This window comes from Dama dama, chromosome 10, assembly GCF_033118175.1.
Source record: "Dama dama isolate Ldn47 chromosome 10, ASM3311817v1, whole genome shotgun sequence".
Classification (NCBI taxonomy): Eukaryota; Metazoa; Chordata; class Mammalia; order Artiodactyla; family Cervidae; genus Dama; species Dama dama.
The window spans coordinates 5242434-5270248 of NC_083690.1; the positions used below are offsets into that span (position 1 = coordinate 5242434).

General features: G+C 64.5%; 2 protein-coding genes across 3 annotated transcripts in view; one reads left to right on the forward strand and one right to left on the reverse strand.

Annotated features, from left to right (window-relative positions):
• Window positions 1-27815, reverse strand: part of CORO7 (coronin 7) — a 61164-nt gene that overhangs the window by 10355 nt on the left and 22994 nt on the right. For both annotated transcript variants that reach the window (XM_061152738.1, XM_061152737.1), the window contains exons 8-23: window positions 26016-26102; window positions 25485-25567; window positions 5163-5217; window positions 4707-4764; window positions 4460-4605; window positions 4286-4378; window positions 4028-4159; window positions 3472-3598; window positions 2983-3158; window positions 2389-2497; window positions 2196-2282; window positions 1973-2115; window positions 1794-1898; window positions 1631-1716; window positions 862-1003; window positions 687-776 (exon numbers count right to left, since the gene is read on the reverse strand). In XM_061152738.1, coding sequence (XP_061008721.1) covers window positions 687-776; window positions 862-1003; window positions 1631-1716; window positions 1794-1898; window positions 1973-2115; window positions 2196-2282; window positions 2389-2497; window positions 2983-3158; window positions 3472-3598; window positions 4028-4159; window positions 4286-4378; window positions 4460-4605; window positions 4707-4764; window positions 5163-5217; window positions 25485-25567; window positions 26016-26102 — 1719 coding nt within the window. The remainder of the gene's footprint in view (window positions 1-686; window positions 777-861; window positions 1004-1630; window positions 1717-1793; window positions 1899-1972; window positions 2116-2195; window positions 2283-2388; window positions 2498-2982; window positions 3159-3471; window positions 3599-4027; window positions 4160-4285; window positions 4379-4459; window positions 4606-4706; window positions 4765-5162; window positions 5218-25484; window positions 25568-26015; window positions 26103-27815) is intronic.
• Window positions 10927-21554, forward strand: VASN (vasorin). The gene is made up of 2 exons (XM_061152739.1): window positions 10927-11052; window positions 18886-21554. Exon 2 carries the CDS (start codon window positions 18895-18897, stop codon window positions 20914-20916), a length of 2022 nt encoding a protein of 673 aa, XP_061008722.1. The 5' UTR covers window positions 10927-11052; window positions 18886-18894; the 3' UTR covers window positions 20917-21554.

Genomic DNA, 27815 nt, shown 5'->3' on the forward strand with positions numbered 1-27815 from the left:
TCCAGGTCAGGATACTGGAGTGGGCAGCCTTTCTGTTCTCCAGGGGATTGTCCCAACCCAGCGATTGAACCCAGGTCTCCCACACTGCAGGCAGACTGATTACCAGCTGAGCCACGGCTGACGCTAGAGTCCAGAGTTCGCTGGCACCCGGACCCCCAGTATCCCTCACTTAGGACCTCCAGGAGCAAGGCCTAGCCCTGGACGGTGGTATGATGTTTAAAAACTAGCTCTTGGGAGGAAAAATGCCCTGGTTTGTAGCATTTGCCTAGTTCCATGGTGTAAAAACTGCCCGCCTGGCCAGCTTCACGCCAGCAATGTGACTGGGGGAATGCAGATACGGGAAGAGAAGTGCCGTAACAGCTTGTGATGGATCTCTGGCAGACAAGGGCCCACAGATGTAAGTAACCTCAACAGCATAAATAACAGTGAAGTCAAATAAAATAATTGCGAAGTGATAAATTAAGTATCTATTGCCTTGGTCTTTAATGCAACTTACTTGTGGGTTCATAAAACTTAACCTTACGTAGTTTAATTTTCAGTGATGGGTGAGTTTAACAACCAGTTCCCAAGGCGGCTGGGCGACCCGCAGGTCCTAGGGGCCTGTGCGGTTCGCCCACATGGCCACTAGAGGGCGGAGAGCCGGCGGTCCTACCTGGGGACGGACCGGAGTCCGCGGGCCGGCTTACCTTGTGGGGATCGGGCGATGTGAAGCTGTTGCACTCCAGGAAGAAGGGGGACTCGGGGAGCAGCTCGTACAGGAACACGCGGGTATCGCCCTAGGGGGGGTGGCAGCAGTGAAGCAGCTAGCTTCAGGTGCCTCCCCCCATACCTGCCCAAAGCTCCCTGTGCGCCCCAGCCCACCTTGCCCGTGAGCAGCACCAGGCCGGTGTCCCGGTCATAGCTGGGCAGCAGGGTCGAGGGAGCCACGTCCAGCCCCAGCACTGCGGAGGGGCCACCAGCCAGGGCCTCGGCTGAGTACAGGAGGAGCTGGCGTTCGCTTCGGCTGCAGGGGGACAGAAGCAGGTCCTCAAAGCGGGAGGGGCCCGGGGCAGGCACGACAAGGACTCCAGCACGTCTGGGCTTTTTCCCCAGCATTCTGCTGTAGGGCCCTTGCTCCAGCCCGTTCCACCCAGAGTCCACTGCCCTCTCCTCTGGATCTGTGGTTACCAGTCCCTTTGTGACCCAGGTCAGAGATACCTCTCTTAGGAGGCCCCCCGCCCCCTGATCCTCCCTCCAGAGCACCAAATGCCCATCCCCTGGATCTCTCCAGGAGGCTTGGTTCTGTTTTGTGTGCTTCATCTGGTCCCCACCAGGAATGGGCTCCTCGCACCTGGGACAGATCTCATCCCTTTGGGCCCCCAGCTGATTCCTCCCCATCTCTCTCCCTCTCATCCATCCATCCATTCACCCATCCATCCACCCCACCATCCATTCACTGACCCACCCATCCATCCAACCATCCATCTATCCATCCACCCATCCATCCATCCATCTGTCCACCTAATCATCCATCCAATAAGTGAGGGTGGGGATAGGTTCTGCACATCTGACAGGTGTATGTGTATCTTGGGGACGGGGCGCAGTGGATGCTGAGGTCTGGGGATGGGAATGGCGATCCCAGAGTCCTCACCTGTCAAAGCCTGACACCAAGAGATAGTGACCGTCACACACCCACACAACGCGGGCTCCACGGGCCCCCTCGGGCCCTGGGCCTTCCTGTTAGGATACAGCATATGAGGCTCGGCCGGAACCCCCACCGGGTCTGAGGGCCGCCCCCAGCCCATCCTGCTCACCTGCAGGGGCTCAGAGCTACCCCGGGGCTCGTAGATCCGCAAGCGCCCGTCTTTGCAGACAGTGGCCAGCTGCTGCCCATCGGGGCTCCAGGCCAAGCCAAAGATCTGAGGGCAGGTGGGAACGTGAGAAGCAGCCTCTCGCCCCATGGCTGGGCACCTGCCCCCCAGAACTGTCCTACCTGATCCCGGTGGCCCTGCAGCCTCAGCCGCTCGGCTCCGACCTTGAGGTCCCAAATCCGAACGGTGAGGTCATAGGAGGAAGAAGCCAGCACGTCGGCCGCCAGCGGGTGGAAGCGCAGAGAATAGATCTTCTCTGTGTGGCCTGGGGTTGAGGCGTGGGGTGACACTGAGCCCCTCAAGAGCCTCTGCCCACCCCCCAGCCCCTACCTGGGCCCCCCTCACCTGTGAGTACAGCCTCAGGCGTAGTGAGCACCTCCTGCAGGCCCTCGGGGGGCACCCGCCACAGCCGGATCCTGGCGTCCTCCCCGGCTGTAGGGTGCACAGGCTCGTCACTGCTGGCCCAAGGTCCCCAGACTTCCCTTGACCCCATCTGGGGCCCCAGGACCCTCCCTCAAGCCCAGCCCAGCCTCCTTACCCACGGCGAGGCGGTGGGGGTCAAAGGGGTCCCAGGCCAGATCAGTCACGGCCACCCCATTCTGCAGAGTGGGCAGTGCAGTGTCGGGCAGACGGCCGGGCTTCCGCAGCTGTGGGAGGTGCCCCCACCCCGAGGCCCATCAGTAACAGGCAAGAGAGCCCGGTCCCAGTGGCTGCAGGGCAAGCGGCATGCCTGGGCCTCACCCTCTGCAGCCGATGACCTCCCCCGGGGTGATGCCCAAGCTCTCTGCTCAGTCACCTTGTGCTCTGAGCCCCGTGCCAACCATGAGGCCCGTGGGAAGTGAGGGGGGTGGCTGGGGCGGTGGGAAGAGCTCAGGCTCGGGGCTCAGGGGGCCTGGGTTTGATTCCCAGCTCCACACTTACACCCGTGTGACCCCACGGGTCACTTAGCTTCTCTGTGCCTCACCACTCTCATCTGTAAGACGGGGATAAGAGTGGCACCCCCAGCATGGGGTACTGGGCGGGGTGCCTGGCACATGGTTTGAGCTTAGAGAAGGTGAGCTGGCGTGGGCACTCGATGCCTTCAGCATCCATCAGGGGGACATGGGGACAGCATGGCGGGGCTGGCCCTCACCTCCAGCACAGCCACCTGCCCCCCGCTGCTGAGCAGGGGCACGGCCACATGCAGCTGGTTGGCGCAGAAGCCATCACTCTCGCCAGGAGTGGTGAGGTTGAGCCCCTTGAGGTTGGTGATGTGGCTGTCTCGGTGCAGGACAGTGCCCTGAGCATGCCGGAACTTGGAACTGGGGCCTGGGTGCGGCAGGCAGCAGGGACATGAAGCCACGTGAGATGAGGGTCCCTGGCTTGCCCACCCTGGGAAGTCCTGCAGGGGCACCTGGGCCAGCCCTAAATCTGGGCTGCCTGCTCCCCTTGGCAAAGGACCCCAGCCTCTGCTGGTCCGACCAACTCAACTGCCAAGATCTCAGAACGTACAGGCCATCGAGATTCCCTTCACCCCACAAGAAAGTGACTGGTACAGGAGGCGAGTCAGGACTGGGGTGCAGAGGAGGGTGGCTGGGGTGGGGGGTGGCCCAGGGCACCCGTGCTAGGGGGTCACGCTCACCCAGCAGGCTCTGCAGGGACCGCTGGCTGGGGCTGGTGCCGATGCCGCTGGTGCTGGTGAGTGAGGGCCCCAGGCTGGAGGGCGTGGAGGGTGAGGTCAGCGAGCTGGGTGGGGAGGAGAAGCCCTCCTGGGGGAGAAGCACCCGGTCAGCCAGCGGCCCCTGGTGGGTGGGTGGTCCGCCAGGGTCCAGGGTCATCACCCTGGGACACCGGGGTAGGTGGGAATCCCCACCGCGGGATGCGGGGTTGGAGACGCAGTCACTGATGGGGCAGGAGGCGACACGGGGGTGAGCCAGGCTTTAGTACACGGGGCAGCGGGTGGCAGCTGCCGGCTCCTGACTTTGTGGGAAGGCAGGCCTGGAGTGGTCAGGATCGTTGAAGAGAGGCTAGAAATCTATAATTTCTTTTTTGTGTGTGTGAAAGTCTCACTTCCTAGGCGTTTTGCACAATTTTGAAAACACTGGGGTTCTTTGCTTCTGCTTTTCGAGTTTCTGACACCCACTGGGCAAGCCACATGCTCCGGCCCGCCCAGACCCCCGCCCCCTGCTGATACTCACGCTGGGGTCCGAGTCGCCCACAGGTGTCCCCGCGGGCCGGGCCGCGGCAGGGGTGGGCTCTGCAGGAGGCGCCAGGCAGGAAGTGAAGCTGGGGTGGGCCCGGCGGGCGGGGTGCAGGCTGACCCTCTGCACCTGTGGGGAGAGGTCCGTGGTGGAGGCAGGAGAGGTGGGGCCCCAGGGAGGTGGGGAGGGGGCAGACACCGGGCCGCTGAGTGCCAACCATGGCCAGAGGGGCTATCAGCCAGGCCCTGGCCCTACCTGCCGGTCGCTCCCTGCCCACCAGGCATGGGGGTCGGAGGCGGGCACACAGCCTGCGGTGTCCGGGAACAGGTCTTCGTGGAACTCCGCGGTCTGGCGGCAGACAGGGGCAGGCCGGTGAGCTCAGGGTCCCCCACCCCAGGCCCTCCCGACCCCTCCCCCAGGACCGCTCACCTTGCGGGGTACGTGGTAGCTGATGGGAACGATGGCCGTGTCGCTCAGCTGCAGGACGCGCAGCACCTCGCAGCCCATGACGGCCAGCGCCCGCCGGGGCACGAGGGCCGCCCCCCGCAGCGCGCTCTCCAGGAGGCACTGGGTCACTGGCGGGGACACGGTGGGCAAAGGAGGGTCAGGGCGGGCCAGGGGAGGAAGGGGGTGATGGTACACGTGGGGCGTGGGGCGAGGGTGGGGCAGGGCTTACCCGGGCTCAGTGCTGGCTGCTGGGGGGCCGCCTCGTAGCAGTAGAGCTGGTTCTCTCCCTGCAACGAAGCCCACCCGAGCACATGCTGACCGTGCTGGCAGTCTGGGCTGCCCGGCTCCACTCCGGCCGCCCTGTCCCTCCCCGAGGACCGAGTCACAGCACCACCACGGCAGACGCCTACTAAGCGCCCAGCCGAGCTGGGGTGCCACCCCCGGCGATCAGTATCACAAGTGCCTGCTGGGTGCTTGTCTGCTCCATTCCCAGCCTCGTCCTCGGGGAGCTCGCTCACACTCTAGGCTGTGACCCTGACTGTGTGCCCGCAGCCCCTGGCAAGGGCCGGAGCCCGGGCAGCACTGTCCCAGCTCCCCGCCTCTGTATGAGGGGGACGAGCATCCTACACTCCCTACTTTGCCAGTTGAGGCCAGGTCTGGCCCGACGTGGGTGGGTTCTCCTCACCTTTCCCGCCAGGACCAGGAGCCCCGAGTCTGGGTCCAGCAGGGGCATCAGAGACCTGGGGGAGAGAGACGGCCGGTCGTGGGAATACAGCCAAGTCCCCGTGACTGAGGGGCGGCGGCAGGGCTGAGAGTGTTGCAACCCTAGACAGGGGCTCAGGCCAAACTCAACCGTGGCCGGGAGGGGTGCAGCGGCATCCACGCTGGTGTCCGGGGACCCTCCACCCACCCTCTCTCCCTGTGCTCCTGACATGCCCACGCTTCCCAGCCTTTCTTTCCTGGGGTCTGCTCAAGGCTTCCCTCGTGGCTCAGTAAAGAACCCATCTGCAAGGCAGGAGACCTGAGTTCGACCCCTGGAGGGGAAGGAAATGGCAACCCACTCCAGTACTCTTGGCTGGAGAATCACATGGGCAGACAAGCCTGGTGGGCTGCAGTCCATGGGGCCACGGAGTCGGATGTGACTGACACTATTTCCATCTGCCCAGCTGCTTCCTCCCATGACTGTGCCAGGCCCTGGGCGCAAGGGAGCTGCTCCCCCTTCAGCACCTCAGCCCTGCTCTCCTCCCATGCTCAGCAGCACAAGGAAGACCCCCCCAAGCCCCCCACGTAGGTTTTGTCTGTGGTCTCACTGCAACAGCCTAGACAACAGGCCAGGGAAGGTGCAGGGGAGGCGCTGGAGCTGAGGACCCCCTCCATCCCTCCATCCCCACCCAGCACAGTCAGCTGGGCGCTCCCGGATTGCACTAGGGCCATCGCCTCAGTCACCCAGCTCCTGGGCCTAGATGGCATCGTAGAGGCCAGGCACCCCCCTTGGCAGCATTTCTGAGCCCCTGTGCCCGAGCCTGAGCCAGGGGCCGAGGGCAAGGGCTCCTTCCTGCCCTGCTTCCCGGCCTCCGCGTTCTCTGTCCCCCCATTCCCCAGGCAGGCCCTGGGGCAGGGCAGAGGCTGGGGGCAGAGGGGCCAGGCTGGAAGCCCCCGGCCTCCCTGCCACTCTCCTGCCCAGGGGTTTACTCCCCTTTCTCTCCTGGGCCCTGCAGGGTCCCCGGCAGCCCCCCAGCCCTGTGAGTGTCTCCTTCCAGGCCCAGAGTTGGGGGGAGGAAGGCGGGGGGACACCCGGGAGAACTCGGACAGGCAGCTTCCTCTGTTCCCCGCTCCTGGGCCCCCACCTCGACACCGACACACCCTCAGATGGAACCCTGCCGCCCTCGCGGTGGTCCCAGCGGTCAGAGGTTGCCCAGCTGTGGCAGATGCCTCTGGCCCTCACCCAGGCAACAAAGGGCCCAGCCCACCCGCTCCCCTGCCAGGTAGCTGCCCACCTGCCCCCGCCCTCGCTGGAAGGGAGCCAGGGCAGACTGGGAAGCTGGGTGGGGCCCTGGGTGTCTCCAACAGCTTCCTTGAGTGCCCGGGGCCGGTCAGCTGTGAGCAACACGGCCTCTAATTACCTCGGGCTCTGCAGGGTGAACTGGGCTCAGAACTGCCTTTCCTGACCTGATCCGACCACTGCCTGCCGTGGGGGGGAAGGGGGAGCAGGGGAACAAAGTGATCTCGGACGTCCCCTGCCCTAACAGCGGATCCAGTGGGGCAGACGCGGGTCCCTTCAGCGGCTCTAACTGGACTTTCACTCACATCATTCATCCCTGGTTGAGCTAGTCAGTGCCCAGATCTTAGCTGTGACCGAAGTTGAGTGTAACAGGCCCCCACCTCTGTCCTCAAAAGCTCACGTCCTGGGGGATCAGTTCAGTTCAGTTGCTCAGTCGTGTCTGACTCTGCAACCCCATGAATCACAGCACGCCAGGCCTCCCTGTCCATCACAAACTCCCGGAGTTTACTCAAACTCATGTCCATCGAGTCGGTGATGCCATCCAGCCATCTCATCCTCTGTCGCCCCCTTCTCCTCCTGTCCCCAATCCCTCCCAGCATCAGGGTCTTTTCCAATGAATCAACTCTTCTCACGAGGTGGCCAAAGTATTGGAGTTTCAGCTTCAGCATCAGTCCTTCCAATGAACACTCAGGAGTGATCTCCTTGCAGTCCAAGGGACTCTCAAGAGTCTTCTCCAACACCATAGTTCAAAAGCATCAATTTTTCGGCGCTCAGCTTTCTTCACAGTCCAACTCTCACATCCATACATGACCACTGGAAAAACTATAGCCTTGACTAGATGGACCTTTGTTGGCAAAGTAGTGTCTCTGCTTTTTAATATGCTATCTAGATTGGTCATGACTTTCTTTCTAAGGAGTAAGCGTCTTTTTAATTTCATGGTTTGACTGACCTGGGTGATAAGCAGATACAATTCCACAGGCAAACATGTGAAGGAAGAGTTTTTTGAGGACACATGCCAAGAGGAAAGAAGAGCCTGACTCTGGCTGGCCACAGGGGAGGGTGTTCCGTATGGCCCAAAGGTTAAGAAGGGAGTTCCAGGCAGAAACGGCAGCACCTGCAAAGGCCCCGTGGCAGGCGGGTGCACGGCCTTGTTTGAGGAACAGGAAGTAGGATGACCTGGCTGGTGGCCTGGGCAGTGAGGGAGGGTCTGAGGCCCAGGGTGGGGTGGCAGAGGCCACCCAGAGCAAGGCCTGGGGCATCAGGAAGGGAGTTCAGCCTCCCTCCATCAGGTGAGCAACAAAGCAGCAAATGACACCTCTCGAGAAAGGCAGGATTAGATTTGTGCAGAGCAGAGGTCACAGTGTAGAGACGGGTAGGAGGAATGAAAACAAGAGTCTGAGACCAAGTGGGCTAGGCAGGGACTCTTGCCATCCTGCTGCTGCCTTGGCGAGAAATGGGGGAGTGGCCTGCCGGTTCCACCCGGGCATCGGTGGCTCACTGGTGCTCTAAACCGACCTCCTTAAGAGGCTCGGCTTGGCACCCCACCCCCATACCCCAGCCCCGCAGGCCCGGCTGGCCAGCCCACTGACTCAGATGCTAGGGGCGCGGGGGCAGGAAGTCACGGAGGGCAGGGCTGGCTTCTCTGACAGGTCAGGCCAGTCTTCCTCACCTTGGGCGGAGCTATCTGAGCAGCTCCGCCAGGCAGGAGCATCCTGCCCCTGCTGTCACACAGGCCAGGAAATGGGGTCACGGCACCCAGCCCCGAGGGTTGGCCAACAGCTGGCACGGGCCTGACCCCAGGCCTTGTAAAGACAGCCAAGCCAAGTCTGGATCTGGAATGCAGAACCAAGCCCCAGCCTGGCATGGGGCCAGAGGGCATGAGAGCTGGCACAGGCACCTCTCCTGATGCTGTGGCACCAGGGGAGGGCTGGCATCTGGGCCTGCCAGTGGGAATGGCTTTGACCTGGGTCTGGGGGTCTGCTCTGGACCCAAAGCCATGGGAAGTCTAAAGCCTGGATGTGCCCCCGACCTCTGAGCCCAGGTCCCAAAAGATGGGAGAACAAGGGTGGCATCAAGTGGGTCCTGTGGGGGAGGGCTTGCTGTTGCTGTTCAGTTGCAAAGTCGTGTCCCAGTCTTTGTGACCCCATGGACTGCAGCACTCCAGGCTTCCCTGTCCTTCACCATCTCCCGGAACTTGCTCAAACTCACGTCCATTGAGTCGGGAGGGGTCAGCCCCTGATAATCCCACCAGCTTTCCCAACGCTGCTACAAATAACACCGGCAGGACCGCAGGGAGCCTGCCAGGAAAAGCAGCTTCAAGAACCCTTCTCTAGTTCTCTCCGCTAAACCATCACTCTACTCAGACCCACCACCTAGGCATCTGGGCACTGCCACCGGTCCAAAGCAGTCCAGGTCCCTCCCTGGGTTCTGCTCTGATCACCCAGGCTGCCCAGTGGGGTCTCCCAGAATCAAGCCCTGACCCCCACCCACCCCCACTCCCTTGCTCCCTTAGAACTAGGTCCTAAGACAGAGTAGTGCCTTGAAGCCAAAAGAGGACAGGATGGACAAACTGGGCGGGGGGGTGGCATCTCCTGGAACCTCCCTTCAATTTCTGTGTGGACAGGAGCTTGGCCAGTGTGAGCCTAGTTTCGGGATCAGGGCAGGGGCTGGACGCTTTAAGCAGGGGGTATCTCACTACCAGCAAGAACAGGTCACAGAGGTGAGAAGCCCTGAACCTGTCAGCTAGTCCTGTTCCTTTAGGAGTGTTGGGCTGGACTTCCCTGAAGGCCTTAAGGGGAACATGGGGCCCAAGGGCAGAGGCACAGGGACAGTCTACACAGAGCCCCATGATACTGACCGCAGACTCAAACCCTGCAGGGAGCGGGGGGAGTGCAGCAGCCTGGGGTGGGGTGAGTGGACGGGGGCGACCTGTGAGTCCGGGCCTTGGTCACAGGGAGCAGTGGCCACCCAGCCTCGGCTGAGAGCTTCCTCTCAAGGCAAGCCGGGAAGTTCCATTCTAATGTGAAAGCATTGGACTTTTCAGCATTGCCAGTAGCTTCCAACTTTGAAAAAGTCCCACGTGAGTCAAATGAAATACACCTGAGGGCCTGCACACTGGCCCAGGAGCGGACATTCAGAGGTTTGCAAGGCACACCCCACATCCACATAAAACAACAAAAGCGAGGGGTGCAGACCCCTGTCCATCCTGGAAGGTGGCCCTGTGGGGGGAGAGGTTCTGAGGAGGAGCAGAGAGCTGAGAAGGAAAAGTCTGGGAGGTCACTGTTGTGGCTGAACCCTGCTTAGCCCTGCTAGAGATAGGACATGGGAGGCCATCCTGCCTTCTGAGGGCCGTCAAGTTCTTCAAAGACCACTCAAACCACCCCCCTCCCGAACTGGTGTGGCCATCTGCTGGGATAAGCCGTCAGGCCCCCCGAGATGTGAGCTGGCCCAGCCAAAGGCGCTGGCTGCAGGCTGGGCTGGAGGGGGTGGTGGGTGTCCTGAAGCCTGGCTTCAAGTCAGGAGCTGAGCTGGTCCCCAAAGGCTCCGAGGCATAATTCTGACCACAAGCACCGAGGGGGTGGGGGCGGGGGGAGGGCAGAGCAGAGAGTTTTCCTGGAAGCCTCCAAGGCAGGGGATTTTTCTGGACTAGTCCAGCCCCTGGCACCCGCCCCTTCTGCCCCATCAAAGGGCCACTGTCAGCAGCACCCGGGCCCCACCTCCTGACAGTGAGGCCCAACCTGGCCCTTCAGCCCAGCACCCCCCAGCACATCTGGCCTTGATGCTGCCGGTAACTGTGGCTGGTCTGTCATGTCCCCTTCCTGTGTCTCAGCCCCTCCATCTAAGACACGGGGAAAGCAGTCCAGAGCAAAGGTCGGACAAGAGGACCCCAGGACTCACATTTGGCATATCGAGGCTGTGCTTATGAGGCTTGCAGAAGGGCTCTGTGTGTGTGGACTCAGGAGTTCTTGAAATTGGGATTAGCAACCAACAACAGCACACTTGAAGAGATTTCACCTAAAAATGCAGATTTTCAGTTTTCCCTGAAAAATCGCAAGTTCTGGAAGGCTGGGACAGGTCATCCGGGCTGCTCTCCCTAGGTATCCAGAGGCTCCGAGGGAGTGGGGGGCATTCCTTGAGTTTAAATCACCTGCCTCGTGTGTCCTACCCCATCACTCGATATTGGCTCGCTTTCCCCCCCCCCCCCCCCCCCCCCCCACAAAACACAGGGCTCTGCAAACTGGATCGGGTTGGACCACAGGACTCCTTTGACTCTCTCCCGGTCGTCTGGTCGGGAGGGCGGCCGGGCCTGAAGACCTCTTCGGCCGCGAGAGGAGGCGGGTCTCCGCCGGCCCCGCCCCGGCCAATGGGGGGCGGCCCCGCCCCCGCCGGCCCCGCCCCCGGCTCTTAAGGCGGGACCCGCCTCCGGCCAGGCGACTCCGCAGCCCGAGCCCGGGGCAGGGAGAGACGGACGCCGACTGCCTCGGGACCTCGCGATTCCGGACCCCGGTAGCCGGGCTGGGAAGCACTGAGGCAGCGGCGCGTCCCGCCCGGCTCCCGCCGCCGCCGCCGCCCGGTGAGTGTCTGCCGGGTTTGGGGGCTGCGGGGTGGGAACGCAGGGCTCCCCGGGCAGGCTGTGCACACGCGCCGATCACGCGCGCGGATCTCCCGCCCCGCCACCCCCACCCCGTCCGCCGCGCGCACACACTCAGGGCGGGCACGCGGGCCCCCGATCCTTGCAAGATCACCTGGGCCAACTCGCCGTGCGCCCCCCCACCCGTCTCCCTATCTGGTAGTCCTCGGGCGCCGACAGCTCCACAGTGGGGGGTGAGGGCGCGCGCGCGCGCGCGCGCGCGTACCCGGCTCACCGGCATGCGGGGCTGCGAGCAGACAAAATAAACACCCCCTCCCTCGCTTCCTCCTCCCACGGCTGGGCCCTCCGGCATGACCAGTTTTACGAATCAGACCCCTTTGAGGGGATCGCTAAGACACAGTCTTAGGTTACTTCTACTTCCTGGAGTGAAGGTCTGGTTCTGGTCACAGATAACCCCCAGCCCCGATCCCCGCCCCCCTGTGCAGATCCACGGCCTGGGCTCGGCCCTGAGGGCCCCTGTCACTCGGGGCAGAGCAAGGGGGCCACAGGCATGGAGCCCCATTGGAGCAGGGTATGGACCTTGCCTGGCCAGCTGGGGTCATATTCCAGGTATTAGGGTGCCCCATTACTGCCTCTTCCAGGGAAGGGGCTTTGCTCAGGCCGAGAACCCAGTGGCCTGGAGCCAGCCCAATCTATTGTGTCCCTGGGCTGGCAGCCCTGGGGCCTGAAGGCTGCACGGTCCCCTGTGGTCACTGGCAGGCCAGCCGATTGGTGCCAAGCGTCCTGCCTCACCCCCATTCGTTAACGATTACCACACCAGGGTCGCTGACTACCCCTCCTGTTGGGGCTGAGGGGTGGAGTGTGAAAGGTGGGAAGGAGGAAGTGGCCCTGAGGGTCACTTTGCTCAACTTCTGCACCAAGGGCAGGTGAGGCTCTGGACGGAGTGTGGCACCAAGACCCAGAGCCCACCCTCGTCCAAGCCAAGAGCCTCCAGGGCCGGGGAGGTGGGGGGGGGGGGACTCAACTAAATCTCGATGTCCCATCCCACTAGGCTAGACTCTGGGCACTGGGGGCACAGAGGGGTGGCTGGGCAGGTGACCTCCGAGTGGGGTCAGCAGGTTCAGCGGGCCATGATGTCCAGTATGGGCCCAGCTGTTGGTAAGGCCCAAGAGGGGTGAGGCAGGCGGGCGCAGGGGGATGGGAGAGCAGTCCCCTGAGTTTGCGGTCTTCTCCCAAGGGAATCAGCCCCCAGAGCTTCTGTAAACAGAGTGTCAGAGGCAGGAAGAGGGCTCTGGTAATGAGCAGCCCAGCTGGATTCCCTCCAGACCATTATCTGCCCCCCACCCCCTGACCCAGGAAGGGAGGATGAGCACACGCGTGCCAGGCTGGGGGCCTGAGCGCTGACTGTCCCTACCTCCCCTGGCCTCCTGTAGCTGTAGACTGGGACCTGAGGGTCCAGAGGGTCAGTTTTGGGCGGGTGGCCCAGGGCACTTGCTGGTATAGCACCACACTCTCCAGACCCTGGACGTGGAGGAGGAGGGGGTTCAACACGAGAAAGTCCCTCAGACAGTGCCCACACCTGTGCTTGCCCCAGGCAGATGCCCTGGGCAGGAGAGGGGTCCTGACCACCTCTACTGGTGGGGGAGCTAGGACAAGTCCCAGGTAAAGAGAGCTGAGTCCTTGTGGGGACTTTTAAGTGGACGCCACCCCTGGGCCGGGCAGCTCCTGGCATCAGGGGAGCAGGGTCTCAGCTGGGCCCTGGAGGCAGCTCCCACCTCAGCAGGCCAGCCGGCCAGTTCTCCTAAGTGACCGGAAAGAAGGCTGGGTGAGCCCTCTGCCCACAGAAGCAACCCTGACACTGGCAGGCCTTGAGCTCATGGGAGGGACAGCAGTGCCACTTCACGGGGTTAATGATCCCTCCCGGAGCCCCCCTCCGAGTCCCCTCCCTGGGCCAGGGAGCCCAAGGCTCTGCACTGCCAAGAAAACCAGCTCCCCTCACTGCTGTGGAATTTGAGAGTTCTTGGAGAAGGGGGAGGGCGTGTGTGTGTGTGTCTCAAAGCACAGCCCAGTGGGCGTGTGTCTGGCGTGGGCGTGTGTCTGCGCGCGCGCGTGACCGGAGCACGGCTGTGTTTGGGGGCAGGCAGGGGTGCCCTGAGGGGGGGCGGGGGCTCGGCCTCCTTCCTTTTATCGGTTTCCACATTCCAGAGGCAGCCGGACTGCTTTCTCTCAGCTGGCTGGGCCGCCTGGCCGGCCAGGCCCGTGGGCCTCCCCCGCATTTCCTCATTCCAGCCTCCCCGGGTATGAGGAGGCTGGAGCGGGCGCCCCCCCACACACACCAGGCCACCTTAGGACTGGAAGTGGGGGCAGGCGAGGGGCCAGTTTTTCTCTAAGGTGGGGGACAGCCCCCACCAGTCTCCTCCCGGGGATCGCAATAAGGCTCTGACATTCCTTGGAGGCTGCCTAAGAGATTTAATTAAGGAAGAAGGAGGGAGCTGGCCTGTACTGAGAAGACGCTGGGGTGGCCCTGGGGCCCGCATGGGCAGCAGTGAGAGGTGAGAGGCAGGGTCGTGGCCCCGCCCCCGACTGACGCCACCTGCCCACCAACCAGCTCACAGACCCTGCAAAGGGCCTCCTCTGCTGCAGGGTGACCGAGAGCCCAGGCATGAGGGCATCAGAAGAGCAAGCCCCGCGCCCGGTGGGGGGGCTTCTGCCTCCTTCTCACACCCTGTCTAGGCTGCAGACAGCCTGGTCCCAGCTCGCTTGGGGCTGGCGGCCTCCCTTGGTGACTAAGGCCTTCCCCTGGCAAATTCAGGGTTAATTGCAGGGTTAGGGCCCTACCTGATGGGTGTCTTGGCCCTGGGTGGGGACAGGGCAATGAGGAGGCCCCGTCTCTGAGCCCGGCCCCGGTGGCATCACACTGGCGCGTGCCGACTGTAGCATCTGGACCAGCCCATTCCGAGTTGGGCTGCAGTGTCCTGCTGGGTGGCACCTGCGCTGACCGAGAAGGTGCGTCTCGCTGCCCCGAGGGCTCCCTGCAGCTGGCGACTAGCCTTAGTCACTGGTCTCCCTGCCCTGGGCTGACAGGTCCGGCGGCTGCCAAGTCACCCACGGTGCCCCAGACGGCACACACCGGGAGCCAGCAGCTCCTGCCGTGGAGTGGGGCAGGGAGGGGGCCCAGCCCAGCTCTTCCGGTGCTGCCGGCTCAGGAATCAAGGCTTCCAGGGTGAGGGAGACAGGCTGCCGTACAGACTGCCTGCCTCAGCGACCCTCTGCCCGAGGATCTGTGAGGCCGGGCTAGGCAAGGAGACCCACCCACCCAAGGAGCTTCTCTGAAACACAACTCTGCCTGGTTTTCACCCCAGAAAGTCTTACTAAATTGCCTGGGGGAGGGCGGGGTCCGAGCACTAGAACTTTTCTAAAGCTTCCTGGTGATTTTCAATGTGCAGCTGGAGTTAAGATGCCCTATAGGTGGGAGATGGAAGGGAAAGGAAGGAAAGGGACCCGGATAAGTCATGGCGTGGCGTGTCAGGCCCCATCCACAGCAAGAACAGAACTGGCTGGAGGTGGTGACACCAAGAGTGGTGGGGGCCCACCAGCTTAATCACAGGGCAGGGTGAGGACCCCCCACCCTCACCCCGAGGGCTATCTCTGGGGAACCTGAGGCTCAGTCCCCTCGGTCCCTTCCACCAGGGCCCAGGATCGAGACCCCCCGCCTGCTGGGCCAGGGGCTGCTGCCTGCTAGGGATGGGGAGGCGGGTGGACCCGACCCGGACCCGGAGCCTCCTCAGACACGTCAGCGAAACCGGAGCCAGCCGTCCTGGCTGCCGACACGGTCCTGCCTGCCCAGGGGGTTGGCAGACTCCTGGGCTGGGCTACTGCCAGGGCCGGCCGCCCGGCACTTGGAGCCGCGGGGTCAGAGCCGCAGCCCAGACCCCGGGTACCCACTCCGCAGCGTCGGGCACAGGAAGGGGCGTGTGCCTGCTGCTGTTTGCCTGTACCCACCCCTGCCCACTGAAGAGGCACAGGAGACGCTCCAGCCTCAGGTCTGGAGCCCGCGTCCCGCCCACTCACTGGTCCCTGCCTGACCCAGGGCCTGCGTGTGAGTAGGTGCCCGCAGGTGTGTCCCATGCTAAGGGGTGGGTGGGGACACTCTGGGTTCCCGAGAGCTGAGATGACCACGTTCTTACTCACAGAGTCCCTCCTCCTGCTCCCCACCCCCCATCACATGCTGAAGTGCCGGCCAAAGGACAGCTCACTTCCCCCCACCCCCTTCTAGAACGAAAGATGCCCCCCACGCCCCCAGCACCGCCCCAGCCTGCTTTTCCCAGCTTCTCACGCTTTTCCATGCCTGAGCACGGTGGGCAGCCCGTGTGTGGAGGCCCCACCCTGGGTCCAGGGGGCCTCCTGTCTGTGCTGAAATGTACGTACCATGGCTCCCCCACCCCATGCGTGCAGAGGTTTCACAGGTGACACCCTCAATAGGTAATGTTTACCGATCCACTTATTTAGAGACCACTTAGAACGTTCTCCAAATACAAACTAAAGAGCCCTGAGACTCAGGGGCTGTACCCACCCCACGCCCCCTGCTTCAGCCCTGTGAAGGGCTGGGGCCAGGCGGCCAGTACAGGCAGCCGGACCCCAAAGCCCCACCCCAGCTCGGTCCCCTGGTGGGGCCCGTGGTGGGGCCAGGCCCAGGACACTCTGCCCCCCACCCCAGGGCTGTCGCTAGCACCCCCACACACCCTCTGCAGACGGAGAGGTCCCGCCGCCCTGCTGGAGTCAGCAGATCAAATATCAAAGCGCAGGGCCCTGGTCCTTCGGAGCTGCTGAAATTGCAAGGGCCAGGGCAGCCGTGACCCCGGGGAGACGCTCCCGCCCCCAACGCGCACACACACACACACCAGCACGCGCCCAGATGGGTGGAATCGCTCCCAGAACTTGTTAAAGGAACTTCCCCATTTCAAACAAACAGGAGGACATGGAACCACAACCCTGGGTGCTCAGAGCCAAGTCCAGGTGAAGCAGGGCTGGGGAGACACAGCCCACAGGTGAGGAGGGGGCTCAGAACCTGTGTAGGGTGGAACTGGCCTTCGGCTGCCCCACCACCGCCCCTCCATGGTCAGCCTTTACCCTCTGGGGCCCTCTCATCGGTTCCTGGTGGCAGAGCCCCCAGAGCGGATGGCCCCGAGCTGTCACCTTCCCATGCCTCAGTGCCACCCCCTCTCTGGATGGGGGAAGTGGGGTTCAGGTGAAAACACTCAGCCCTGCACCCCAGGGCTGGGAGGCAGGGTGGCTGCTGCCTGTGGGGTCTCCCCGGCAGAGAATGCCACTCCCTATCCTCCGCCAGCTCGGCCAGACAGACCCCCAGCATCCCTGCCTCCCCCCGCCCATGAGGACTTCACTGATTAAAGGGCCAGCAGACTATAGAGGGAAGCTCAGAGTCCATGCCGGGCCCCTCCTCCATGCAGAATGGGAAACACCCCCAGTATGCATCCCAGGCCCCCACAGACCACGCCTGGCCCCTCAGTGCCAAGCACCCCAGCCCTGGGAGGTGTCCTTTCTGAAACGCCTGGCTAGACAGATGGGGAAACTGGGGTGCCGGGAGGAGCCTGCTGTCTGTGACCTCACACTTCAAGCACCCCTGGCCCAGGGCTGCCAGACTAGAGTGTGGGCTTTTAGCCGTGACCTTGTGTAAGGCCCAGGGGGAGCTGAAGCTGTAGGGGTGGCCGGGCTGGCCGTGGGTAGGGCCCCCTCCTGTCCCTGAGCCTGCCTGCTCCCGTCCTGACCCTGCCTGCCCCCTGCCAGGAGGGCGACTTCAGGGGGAGGCGGCTCACCCGCCACGTGGGTGAGGGGGCGGGGGTCGCTCCCAGCACATCTGGTGGCCAGGCCATACCCGCCCCTCTGAGTCAGTACGGGTGGAGCGGGCCCAGACGGGGGAGGAGGCTGGGTGCGGCCCAGAGCCCCCTGGGGACAGCGCCAGCGGGGCCAGGGCGCGCCGGGCCTCTGGGTTCTGGCCTAGCTTCCTTGCAGTTCACTCAGCAGAGATGTTCTCTGGGATGCAGGGAAGCAAAAACCAACGGGGCCACCCCTCGGGGAGAGGACTGCAGGACCTAGGGAGCGAAGGCTGGGGCACAGGCCGGGGCCAGGCCTCCGGAGGGTGGTCATCAGCATTAACGACCGAGGGGCAGAGGGGACCCTGCAGGTGGGCAGCTCTAGGCAGGCCCAACCTGGTGATGGACTTTTACCCAGAGCTGGCCTGACACCATCGTGGCCTCCAGGGGACCTCCTGCCCCTCCTGGACTCAGGTCCAGAAGCCCACGACCCCGGGGAGGGCAGCCCGATGCACGGCAGTGGGCAGCATGCCGGCCGGGGGGCCCTGTTACCTGCGTGGCTGGAAGGCTGGCTGGTGTGGGGGAGGGGAGGCTGAACCTCAGCACAAAAGGCCCTTGTGTGAGCTGGAGGCACCTGGAGGGGACGCGTGCCAGCCTCTCAGGGGGTCTAGAGGCCCACGGGGTTGGGGGACTGCTGCTGGGGTGGCCCCCGGCTCCCCACAGAAGCCTAAGTGAAGGGGGCCCGTGCTGTGGCCCCATCCTGTCTCAGGCGGTTCCGGCTACGAGTGGGAGCCGAGCCGCTGGGGGAGCTACCCCGGCTCGGGCAGGACTGGGCCCCACGTCAGGAGGGCAGGCCCAGCCGCACCTGGACGTGGTTAAGGAGCTGGGCTCTGGCTCAGATTTCCAGGCGGCGTGAAGGCAGCAAGTGCCTGCGCCTCCAGGAGCCCCTCTCCTGTCGTCTGGGAGCGTGAACAGCTCCCACCTGGAGGAGCTGCTGGGCGACCAAACGCGGTGACCGCGGATGCTCGTTGCCGCTGGCGTGTGGGGACAGCGTTCCATGCTTGGCCCAGAGCCGATCCCGAGAAATGGCGGAGGATCCGCTCTGGAGCATCTCCAGGCTCTTGGTGTTCTCTCTCGGGCCATCATGCAGACCACGTCCCCCAGCCTACACCCTGGGCCACTCCAAGGAGGCCAGGGCCCCCACCTTTAGTTCTGTCATCACGGCTCATAGATGGGGGCGCCTGGAGGCCGAGGTTCCCTGCCTCCCCCTCCCCAGGAACTCTCCTGCTGGCTGCGTCCTGGGCAGGTCTGACTTCGCAAGTGGAAAAACACCGATCCCATAGTTTCCACATGAGGTCTTCCTGCTGTGGTCTCTCCTCACTTGCAGGACGTGGAGCGTGGCGGCGGCGGCCGGGGGCAGCCAGCTTCTCTACTTACGCGCTCGGCCGCCTGCCCGCCCCGTCTCTCCCAGATGCTGCGGGAGGGGCTGCCGCTCCAACACCTCCGTTCTCCCTCCTTTCCCGTCTGCCTCCGCAGAGATGTTTTTGGGGGGGTTTCAGGGGAGGGCACAGAGCCTGATGCTTTTTGACCAATACATGTTCTCTCTGAGCTGCAGAGAGTCTGGAGGACTGGAGCTAAGGAGAAGTGGGGGGTGGGGTGCTGTTCGTGGTCACTGAGCATTTGGGGGCCGAGCCCCTTCTGTGTGCGTCAGTCAGCCCACCGAACCCTGGTGTCAGCGCAGGAAATGGCAACTGATACCATGAGGAGGCCACGTGACCGCTCAGAGTCACATAGCAAGGGAGTGACGGGGCAGCGCCAGGAGCCTGGCCCTGGCTCAGGGGACCTGACTCATAGCTCCTGTGTGCTGTCGGGTCTGGGGGTGGGGAGCGGCGGGGGGCTGGGAATTCCCCTCCTGACCCTTCCTGGAGTGGCTGTCCCCTGGGGCCCCTGACTCACGGTCTCCCGCTTCCCTCTCTGCTCCCAGGGACCAGAGATGCGCTCCAGGGCCCCCCTGTGCCTGCTGCTGCCGTTGCTGCTGCTGCTGCCAGCCCTGGGGCCCGGGGTGCAAGGCTGCCCGTCCGGCTGCCAGTGCAACCAGCCACAGACCGTCTTCTGCACTGCCCGCCAGGGGACCACCGTGCCTCTGGATGTGCCACCCGACACTGTGGGCCTGTACATCTTTGAGAACGGCATCACCACGCTTGACACGGGCAGCTTTGCCGGCCTGCCGGGGCTGCAGCTCCTAGACCTGTCGCAAAACCAGATCGCCAGCCTACCCGGGGGGGTCTTCCAGCCACTGGCCAACCTCAGCAACCTGGACCTGACTGCCAACAGGCTCCGGGAGATCACCAACGAGACCTTCCGAGGCCTGCGCCGCCTCGAGCGCCTCTACCTGGGCAAGAACCGCATCCGCCACATCCAGCCCGGTGCCTTTGACGCGCTCAGCCGCCTCCTGGAGCTCAAGCTGCAGGACAACGAGCTGCGGGTGCTGCCCCCGCTGCGCCTGCCCCGCCTGCTGCTGCTGGACCTCAGCCACAACGGCCTCCCAGCCCTGGAGCCCGGCACCCTGGACACCGCCAACGTGGAGGCCCTGCGGCTGGCCGGCCTGGGGCTGCGGCACCTGGACGAGGGGCTCTTCAGCCGCCTGCGCAACCTCCACGACCTGGACGTGGCCGACAACCAGCTAGAGCGCGTGCCCCCCGCCGTCCGGGGCCTGCGGGGCCTGACGCGCCTGCGGCTGGCTGGCAACACCCGCATTGCCCAGCTGCGGCCAGAGGACCTGGCCGGCCTGGCGGCCCTGCAGGAGCTGGACCTGAGCAACCTGAGCCTGCAGGCCCTGCCGCACGAGCTCTCTGCCCTCTTCCCCCGCCTGAGGCTCCTGGCGGCCGCCCGCAACCCCTTCAACTGCGTGTGCCCCCTCAGCTGGTTCGGCCCCTGGGTCCGGGAGAGCCGCCTGACCCTGGCCAGCCCCGAGGAGACGCGCTGCCACTTCCCACCCAAGAACGCCGGCCGGCTGCTCCTGGACCTTGACTACGCTGACTTCGGCTGCCCGGCCACCACCACCACGGCCACGGCGCCCACCACGAGGGCCCCCGTGCGGGAGCCAACGCTCCCGCCTTCCAGCCCGGCTCCCACCCGGCTCCGCCCCACGGAGCTGGCCACCGAGGCCCCAAGCCGGCCGCCCCCTGCACCCCCCACTGCGGGGCCTGTGCCCCCGCCCCGGGACTGCCCGGCGTCCATCTGCCTCAATGGGGGCACCTGCCACCTGGGGGCGCGGGGCCACCTGGAGTGTCTGTGTCATCAGGGCTTCACGGGGCTGTACTGCGAGGGCCGCGTGAGGCCGGGGCCAAGGCCCAGCCCCGCCCCGGCCACGCCGCGGCCCCTGCCCCTGGGCATCGAGCCTGCCAGCCCCACGTCCCTGCGGGTGGGGCTCCAGCGCTTCCAGCAGGGCAGCTCCCTGCAGCTGAGGAGCCTCCGCCTCACCTATCGCAACCTCTCGGGCCCTGACAAGCGGCCGGTGACGCTGCGGCTGCCCGCCTCGCTCGCTGAGTACACCGTCACCCAGCTGCGGCCCAACGCCACCTACTCCATCTGCGTCCGGGCCCTGGGGGCTGGGAGGGTGCCTGAGGGCGAGGAGGCCTGCGGGGAGGCCCGCACGCCCCCGGCCGCTCGCTCCAACCACGCCCCGGTCACCCAGGCCCGCGAGGGCAACCTGCCACTCCTGATCGCGCCTGCCCTGGCCGCCGTGTTCCTGGCCGTGCTGGCCGCCGTTGGGGCAGCCTTCTGTGTGCGGCGGGGGCGGGCCGCCGCGGCCGTGGCGCAGGGCAAAGGGCAAGTGGGACCCGGGGCCGGGCCCCTGGAGCTGGAGGGGGTGAAGGCCCCCCTGGAGCCAGATCCCAAGGCGTTGGAGGGTGGTGGGGAGGCCCCGCCTGGCGGGCTGGAGTGCGAGGTGCCGCTCATGGGCTACTCGGGGCCGGGCCCGCAGGGGCCCCTCCCAGCCAAGCCCTACATCTAAGCCTGGGAGGGATGGACCGCCAGGGCCGGGCCCTCGGGCCCGCTGGGACCGGCCAGGAGGTCCGGTTCCTGCTGCCACGTTAAGGAGCTTCTCAGATCCGGAGGAGGACACGTCAGGACCCGGGCTGGGTGACCACGGCACATCCCTGCCCGTCTCTGGACCTTGGGTTCCTCACCTGTGAGACGCTGGGACCCAGGGATGACCCTCTGAGGGTCCCCCTGCCCAAGTGTCTAGAGGATGGTGTCACCCCATCCTCTGCAGTGTGCAGCCCCTGGGGTGGGGCGGCCCTGCTGTGTGCTGGTAACACGGGCCTGGGGCTGCAAAGCCCCCCACCCCAAGGAGACTCTGGGGGGACAGTGAAGGAAGCCCCCGGAAAAGAGCAGAGGGAGAGTAGGACTGGGGATGGGGGCGGGTGATCCTGCCTCGGCCCCAGGGAGCGAAGGAGCAAAAGAAACTGGAAAGAAAGATGCTTTAGGAACAACTTTTGCTTTTGTTTTTTTTTAAATGTATTTATAAAAGATCCTTTCCCATTTGTTCTGGGAAAATGTTTTTCAAACTCAGAAACAAGGACTTTGGTTTTTTTTTTTAAGACAAATGATATGAAGGCCTTTTCTAAGAAAAATAAAAGGTGAAAAGCAGCATGCGTGTTTCTCGGCACAGCCCCAGGGTACCTGCGTGGAGGGGGGTTGAGGGCTTGCAGGGTCGGCCTAAAGCGGGGAGCTGGGAGCCGGGACCCTGCTTCCCAGCAGGTGCGGGGCCCCAGTCGGCATGCCCTGGGCTGTCCAGCTCACCTGAGCTGCCCGGTCTAGCCTCCCGGGGAGACGGGGGACCAGGTGGGAGCAGGGATGGGAGAGGGGCCACTTCAGCCTCGGGGCAGAGGAACGCTGAAGGCAGCCTTCCCCTCCCCAGGCCCAGTCATCTGCCAGCAGGAGCTGCCAGGCTCCTGGGAGAGGCTGTGGAGAGGCTCGCGGCAGACACAGACCCCCAGGGGTCCCTCCTCGCGGACGGGTGTGACCATTGCCTGCTCTCATCTGTGGAGGGGTGCCTTGAGCCATGTCACCCCAGGCCCTCAACGGCCCTGGACCAGGTGGCAGGCGGGGCCAGCCCTGCCTGTGGTCCCGTGGCCCCTCCACGTGGGCTCAGATGGGGAGACCTCGGCCCAGCTTTCGGCTCCAGCCACAGAGACGGGCCGTGGTGGAAGGAGCGAGGTCTTGAGTGGCAGGAACTGCAGGCAAGCAGGCAGGGGCTGAGCCAGGGCTGTGAGGGGCGGCGCCCTCAGGCAGGAGGTCTGCAGACCCAAGATGCCCCTCTCCTCTCTGCACTGGGGGGGGTACCCAGGCTTCCCAGAAACAACCCTGGACGTCGAGTGTTTTCCTGGAAGCCACCAGCCAAGGCAGGGGAGGACCAGGGAGGCTGTGCACAGCCCTGGCTGGACCAGGTGCTGGGAGCTTGGGGAGATGAACCGAACAGACACAGACACACACACACAGCCAGCCACACACACACACACACAGACACGCTGCCACCTTTTCCGGTCACCCTCTGGCAAGAAGGGAGGTGGCCCTGGGGCCATAGAGGTCCTGCGGAAGCCCGCGTGAGCCTCCCCTAGGCCCGTGCCCACCGCCCTGCACAGGTCATGGCCCCCGGCCCCCGGGCTCACCCTGGTGGGAAGGAGGCAGCCCAGCCAGGCCTGCGGAACAGACCCTGCGGCTCTGGGCGTTGATGTCAGCGCCGGCCACGCGAGGCTCTGGATTCAATTATCGACTGCTGAGGGTTCTGGCGTGAGCAGGGCAGAGGTGGGAGGGGGGCCGCAGTGGGCAGAGGGGCCAGGGTGGGGCCCTCTCCTAGAGGCAGCGATGGCGGCCCAGGTGGGTTTCCTGTGGGCCTGGGTCCCGTTAGGGGAACGGCTCTGGCGAGGCTGACCCTCCTCTCCAGCGGGTGGCCCCGTCAAAGGAGCCATTGTGGGCCTGTGGGCTGCTGTTCAGCGCAGTGGCTGCTGAGGGGATGTTTTCGCTGCAAAGCTAAACCTAGCGAATGGGGCGGCAAGGCGGGTGGGTGGCAGGGCCCGCAGGAGGCGGGCAGGGCACTCATGCCAGCCCCCCCAGAAAAGGTCTTTGAGCCTCCCATCAGAGGAGGGGCTGGGTGAGGAAGCGGGGACTGGGTACCAAGTGGGGTACACAGCCAGGAGGCAGCCACGACCAGGGTGACCCTGGGTGGGCAAACACCAGCCCCTAACCGGGTCCTCAAGACTCTGGGGCTACACGGGCTCTTCAATTCCTCTAAGGAAAGGCTCCCGGGCTGCCCGTCACAGGAGCTGACACATGCTCCCTGGCCCTCGAGGGGTGGTCAGCCTCCTGCCTCCAGGAGCCGGGAGGGGCCACAGAAGCTCCAGGCCTCCAGGGAACACGCTGGGATGTGGGGCGGGTGCCTCTGGCCAGAGCACACTCCCAGCCTCCACCCCTATGCTGGCTCCCAGGGTGACCTCAACAGAGGATCGATTTCTCCGGCTTCAGCTTTTATGCATTGGTAACATCTGGAGAAAAACCTCCATTCGCCTTCACCCGGGGCCGGTAACTGCTGACTGTTCGCCCAGCCCAGGGGCAGGGCACCCGGGACAGGTGGGGGGTTCTGCCTCTGAGGGGCCGGAGCGCGAGCTGCTCGGTCAGCCCCGACGGTAACCCCAGCCTCCACCCTGCACAGAAGTGCGGGGTGGCTGTCTGCCTGGGCCCAGCCTTAGGGATAGGACCTGCCGCCCCCGGGGAAGGGCACAGGTGGGAGCAGAGACAGACACCCCTGGGAGGGTGGGGCCCTGGGTCCTCCCTGGGAAGGGGCAGGGAGGGGCATGTGCCTGACCCCTCCCTGGCCTTCTAGCTCTCACCGTCCTACCCAAATGAAGGTGGGAAATCTGCAATATAACCTGAGCGGGTGCGGTGGAAGCCTAGGTGGCGCCCGCAGATGACACCCTGCACGATTCCCAGCTTCGGCCCCGGTGGGGTTCTGGCTTCTGGGGAGCCTGGGGGTAGGGGGCCACCAGCTCTCAGGCTGGCCTGGAGGCTGGCATGCAGCCTTGGCGCCCACCGGCTTTGCAGAGGGCTGGAGAGTCCCAGCTCTTCTGCCAAGGGCGTGGGCCCAGTGGGGCAGCGGCCAGGACTGGGGGATGAAGGGGGCGGGACACTGGCCTGGCCGCCCATCTGGGAGTGATTTGAGAAATTCCAGGCCTCGCTGGCCTGCGAGGCTATTCTTAACTGCTATAATTACAGGGTCAGCCTTGGCCAGTGGCACCATGGGGTCTGGGCATCGTTAACTCCCCCAGGGGCCACGCTGGGGCTGGGCGGGGGCTGCTCCGCAGGGTGGGGGTGGGTAACCAGCACAGATCAGGGGCGGAGTCTAGAAGGCAGGAAGTGGTGGGGTGAGGAGCCCTTGATGGTCAGCGCTGACTCCCTTGTCCAGGCTGAGCCAGTCCCCTCCCTCTGCTGGGGGGCCCACAGGGAAGGGGGTGTCTGGCCTGGGGAGGCCTGGGGGATGAGATACTGGTGCAGCATCAGGGCTGGGGGAGGGGCTGCTGGACACGAAGCCAGGAGGCCTGGGAGCCCTGAGTCCTCCCGCGCAGGGAGCGGGTCCTGGTAGTACCCCCTGGGATCCCCACGGCCAACAGCAGGCAGAGGCCTCATGCCCACTGTGTGCTGAAAAGGATGGTGGGGGACCTCACTCACCCTCATCCCCCTCATCTGCAAACGGGCCTTTCCAGCTCCCTGTCCTCTCCCTGTGCTGTGAGAGAGGACGTGAGTGGAGGGTCCCTGCCCCCCGACCGTCTCCCGTTTCCTGGGGCTCTCAGCGGGGCCACCCTGGCAGGAGCTCCTCGGGCACTCAGCCTGCCCCCTCATGGCCCTCCCTGCTCCCGGAGCTTGGGTGGAGCACTGCGCCCTTTGTGACTCAGTTTCCCCAGCTGTAAAATAGAAGAGGAAGGGGTTGGATGGACATCCAAGGACCAAGGCCCCGACCTGGCTCTGACCTCTGCAGGTCCCTGCCTGGGTAGTGGGTTCAGCAAGCCACCCTGAGTCAGAGCTCGTGGGCCAGGTTCCGCCTCCTCCTCCCCCAGCCGGCTTCCTCAGGCCCAGGCAGTCCTGGCACCGAGCTGGCTTGGCCAGGACCCCGTGGACGCCACTGTAAACCCTCCTGCACGCACTTGCAGGAGGGTGGGAGGATCAAGTGACTGCTCGCACCCCTGACCCACCCAGGACTACCAACAACAGCGTGGGGCCTAGGCTGGGATCTCACTGAGCCTGCGGGTCCAAGGCCTGCCTCCAGCCCCCACGTAACCCCACGTCCACCTCTCGATCGGAGCCTCGGTGTCCCAGTCCTCAGCCCCACCAGAGCGCTCACAGCAAAATCGAGCGCATCCCCATGTCCCTTGTCCCCCACCTGCCGAGTCACAGTCTCCTCAGAAAGGCCAAAACACAGCAGCACGAGCCCCGTGCGGAAGCCCGCCCCCAACCAGCGGCGCGCATTTGTACACATTACGGGGCCTCGACAGCCACCAGCCGACCCGACACTCCGGCCGCTCCTACCTGGGAGAGGTGTCCAGGGTGAGGGAGGTAAGGGCACCGGAGAAGAGCCGGGTGTCCCAGAGCTTGACTTCACGCTCTCGCGTCTGCAACGAGGGGCAGAGAGGGGCTCAGAAGGGCCCATCCAGAAACCCCGGGGCCGAGGACATGGGCTGGTACAGGGGCACTTGCCCCAGAGCAGAGCTTGGAGGGCAGTCACTGGGTGGGGGGGGCGGTAAGGCACGCCAGGGAGGGAGGATTTGGATTTTCATGTCCTGCCCCTTTAAGAACCCATAGGTGACAAGGGGGCGGGTCCCTCTGTGGACTCTGGTCCCTGGGGGTGTCCACCACAGTTCCCAGGGTCAGGCTTAGCTATTGCAAATGGAATCTGCCAGTTCTCAGCGGCCGTCGGTCCCCTGGGGCTCTGAGACCCGGCTGCACGCGGGGCAGGGCCGTATATGGACAGGCCTGGAGCCGATCGCAGCCCCTGCCTCCCAGAGGGGCTTGTCCCGCCCTCGTGGTGTGTATGTCCAGTTCGGCCACGAGGAGCCCTACCTGGTTGAAGCCAGTGGACACGAGGTGCTCCTGGGTGCCCGTCCACACCAGCCGGCCATCCCTGTTGTTCTCATGGGCCTGCGTGCTCTGGGGGAAGAAAAGATGGCATTGAGCCCCAGGGCCCTACTTGGGGGGTCCACCCACCTGAGGGCCCCTCAGAGGGCAGGAGCGGTCAGCTGGGGCCAGCTCCGCACCCAGAGGCCCGTCCTGGCCACCAAGCTCGGGCTTAGTCTCTGTCTGGCTGCCCTGTGCCCTGCCAAGGCCCCTCCTGCCATGGCCAGGGGGCTCGGTTCGGTGGCACGTCCCTGCCCTTGCAGGTGCCCCAGAGGGGGCACTCAGCTGCTGGTCACCGACCTCTGCCAGTTACCGTCCTCGGGCTCTGGGACCCTGGAACTTCATTTTCCCGGCTCGTGGCCCAGGCTGCCTGCTTCCCAGGACTGTCGTGAGGATCAACTGAGACCACATGTGATAGGAACAGCCCTGCCACAAAGCGGCGTGCAAATCGGGGGATTACGAGAATTACTGCTGCCTCCTGACACTGCCAGGGGGCCGGGGAGAGGGCCTGGTGCCCAGCGTAGGAAACAGTCACTGGAGGGAGCAGAGCGTGGCCCTCCCGTGGTGCTGGGGCTGCCAGTAGGCAGGCTTCCCGGGCCCGGGGAGGAGAGGCGGGTTCACACCGCGGGCGGCCCTGTCCCCGGGGCCCAGGCAGTGTGTGGGGGGGAGCCGAGGGGGCCAGAGGAAATGCAAACAGCTCCCTCCCAGTCACCCTGGCCCCTGGAGCCTGAGACGAAAGACCCTGTTACCAAAAATAGCTCACCCCAAACTGTGGCCAGCTTCCTCCAGGCTTCCCACGATCTCCTTGGGAATGAATGAGGGAGGGAGGCGGCTGAGGGGAGCTGGCCCGGCGCCCCCTCCCCAGCCCGCGGAGGCCGACCCCAGCGTGGGAGCCCGTCGGAAATGGCTCCGTGTCGTTCGAGGAGCTTTTCTCACTGCTCCCTTCCCACCCGGCGGGAGTCGGCACAGGAAGTCAGGGCTGGAGCCTGAGAACTGGGGCCCGATGTCCCTCGCTTCACGCAAGAGGGGCTGAGGGGTCGGGGCGAGGGTCAGTTCCGAAACCGGCACCCCAGGGTCAGTCGTCAGCGTCACTTGGGCTCTCTCGCCCTCTCGCCGGTGTGCAAACATCCCGTGTAAGGAGTGCAGGCGGCTCGCACAGCTTTGCACACCCTTTGTTCACTCAACAGCCTCTCCCTGGCCAGGCACCGCGCTGGGTGCTGGCGGTGGGGCTGGACACGTCTCAGATGGACGGTCACGTCCTGGGTGAGGCAGGACTGCTCACTCACCTGTTCTTTTGTAATGTGAGTATCTGAGCTACACGTGACACTGGGCACTGGGGACACAGTGAAACAGAAAAGGGTCCTCACACTCGGAATGCGCAGGCTGAAGGGCCCACGTGAACCAAATAGAAGTAACGACGTCAGCAGGTTAGGGCGCAAGCTTTGGGTTAGACTAGCTGGGGGAAAGCCCTGCTGCCAACAGGGTGTGCCTCAGTTTCCTGACCTGAGCACCGTAACGGATTTGCTACTGCAGAAGTGTCTGGGGGTGAGTCCGGCACACGGCAATGTGCGCTTTTCAGAAGCATGGTCATGGAGCACAATGGAGTATAACTGAGGAAAGTGGGTTAAAGGTAACACTTGAGTTAAGATATGAAGGATCAATGGGCACGAGCCAGTATGGGGACCGGCATCTGTGAAGGGTGGGGGAGACTCAGGAGGCCGGCACAGCTGGCAGGGGGGTCGCGGG

What these genes read in the sequence shown, in the direction of transcription:
- VASN (XM_061152739.1), top strand. Translation starts at nt 18,895, where the DNA reads ATGCGCTCCAGGGCCCCCCTGTGCCTGCTGCTGCCGTTGCTGCTGCTG.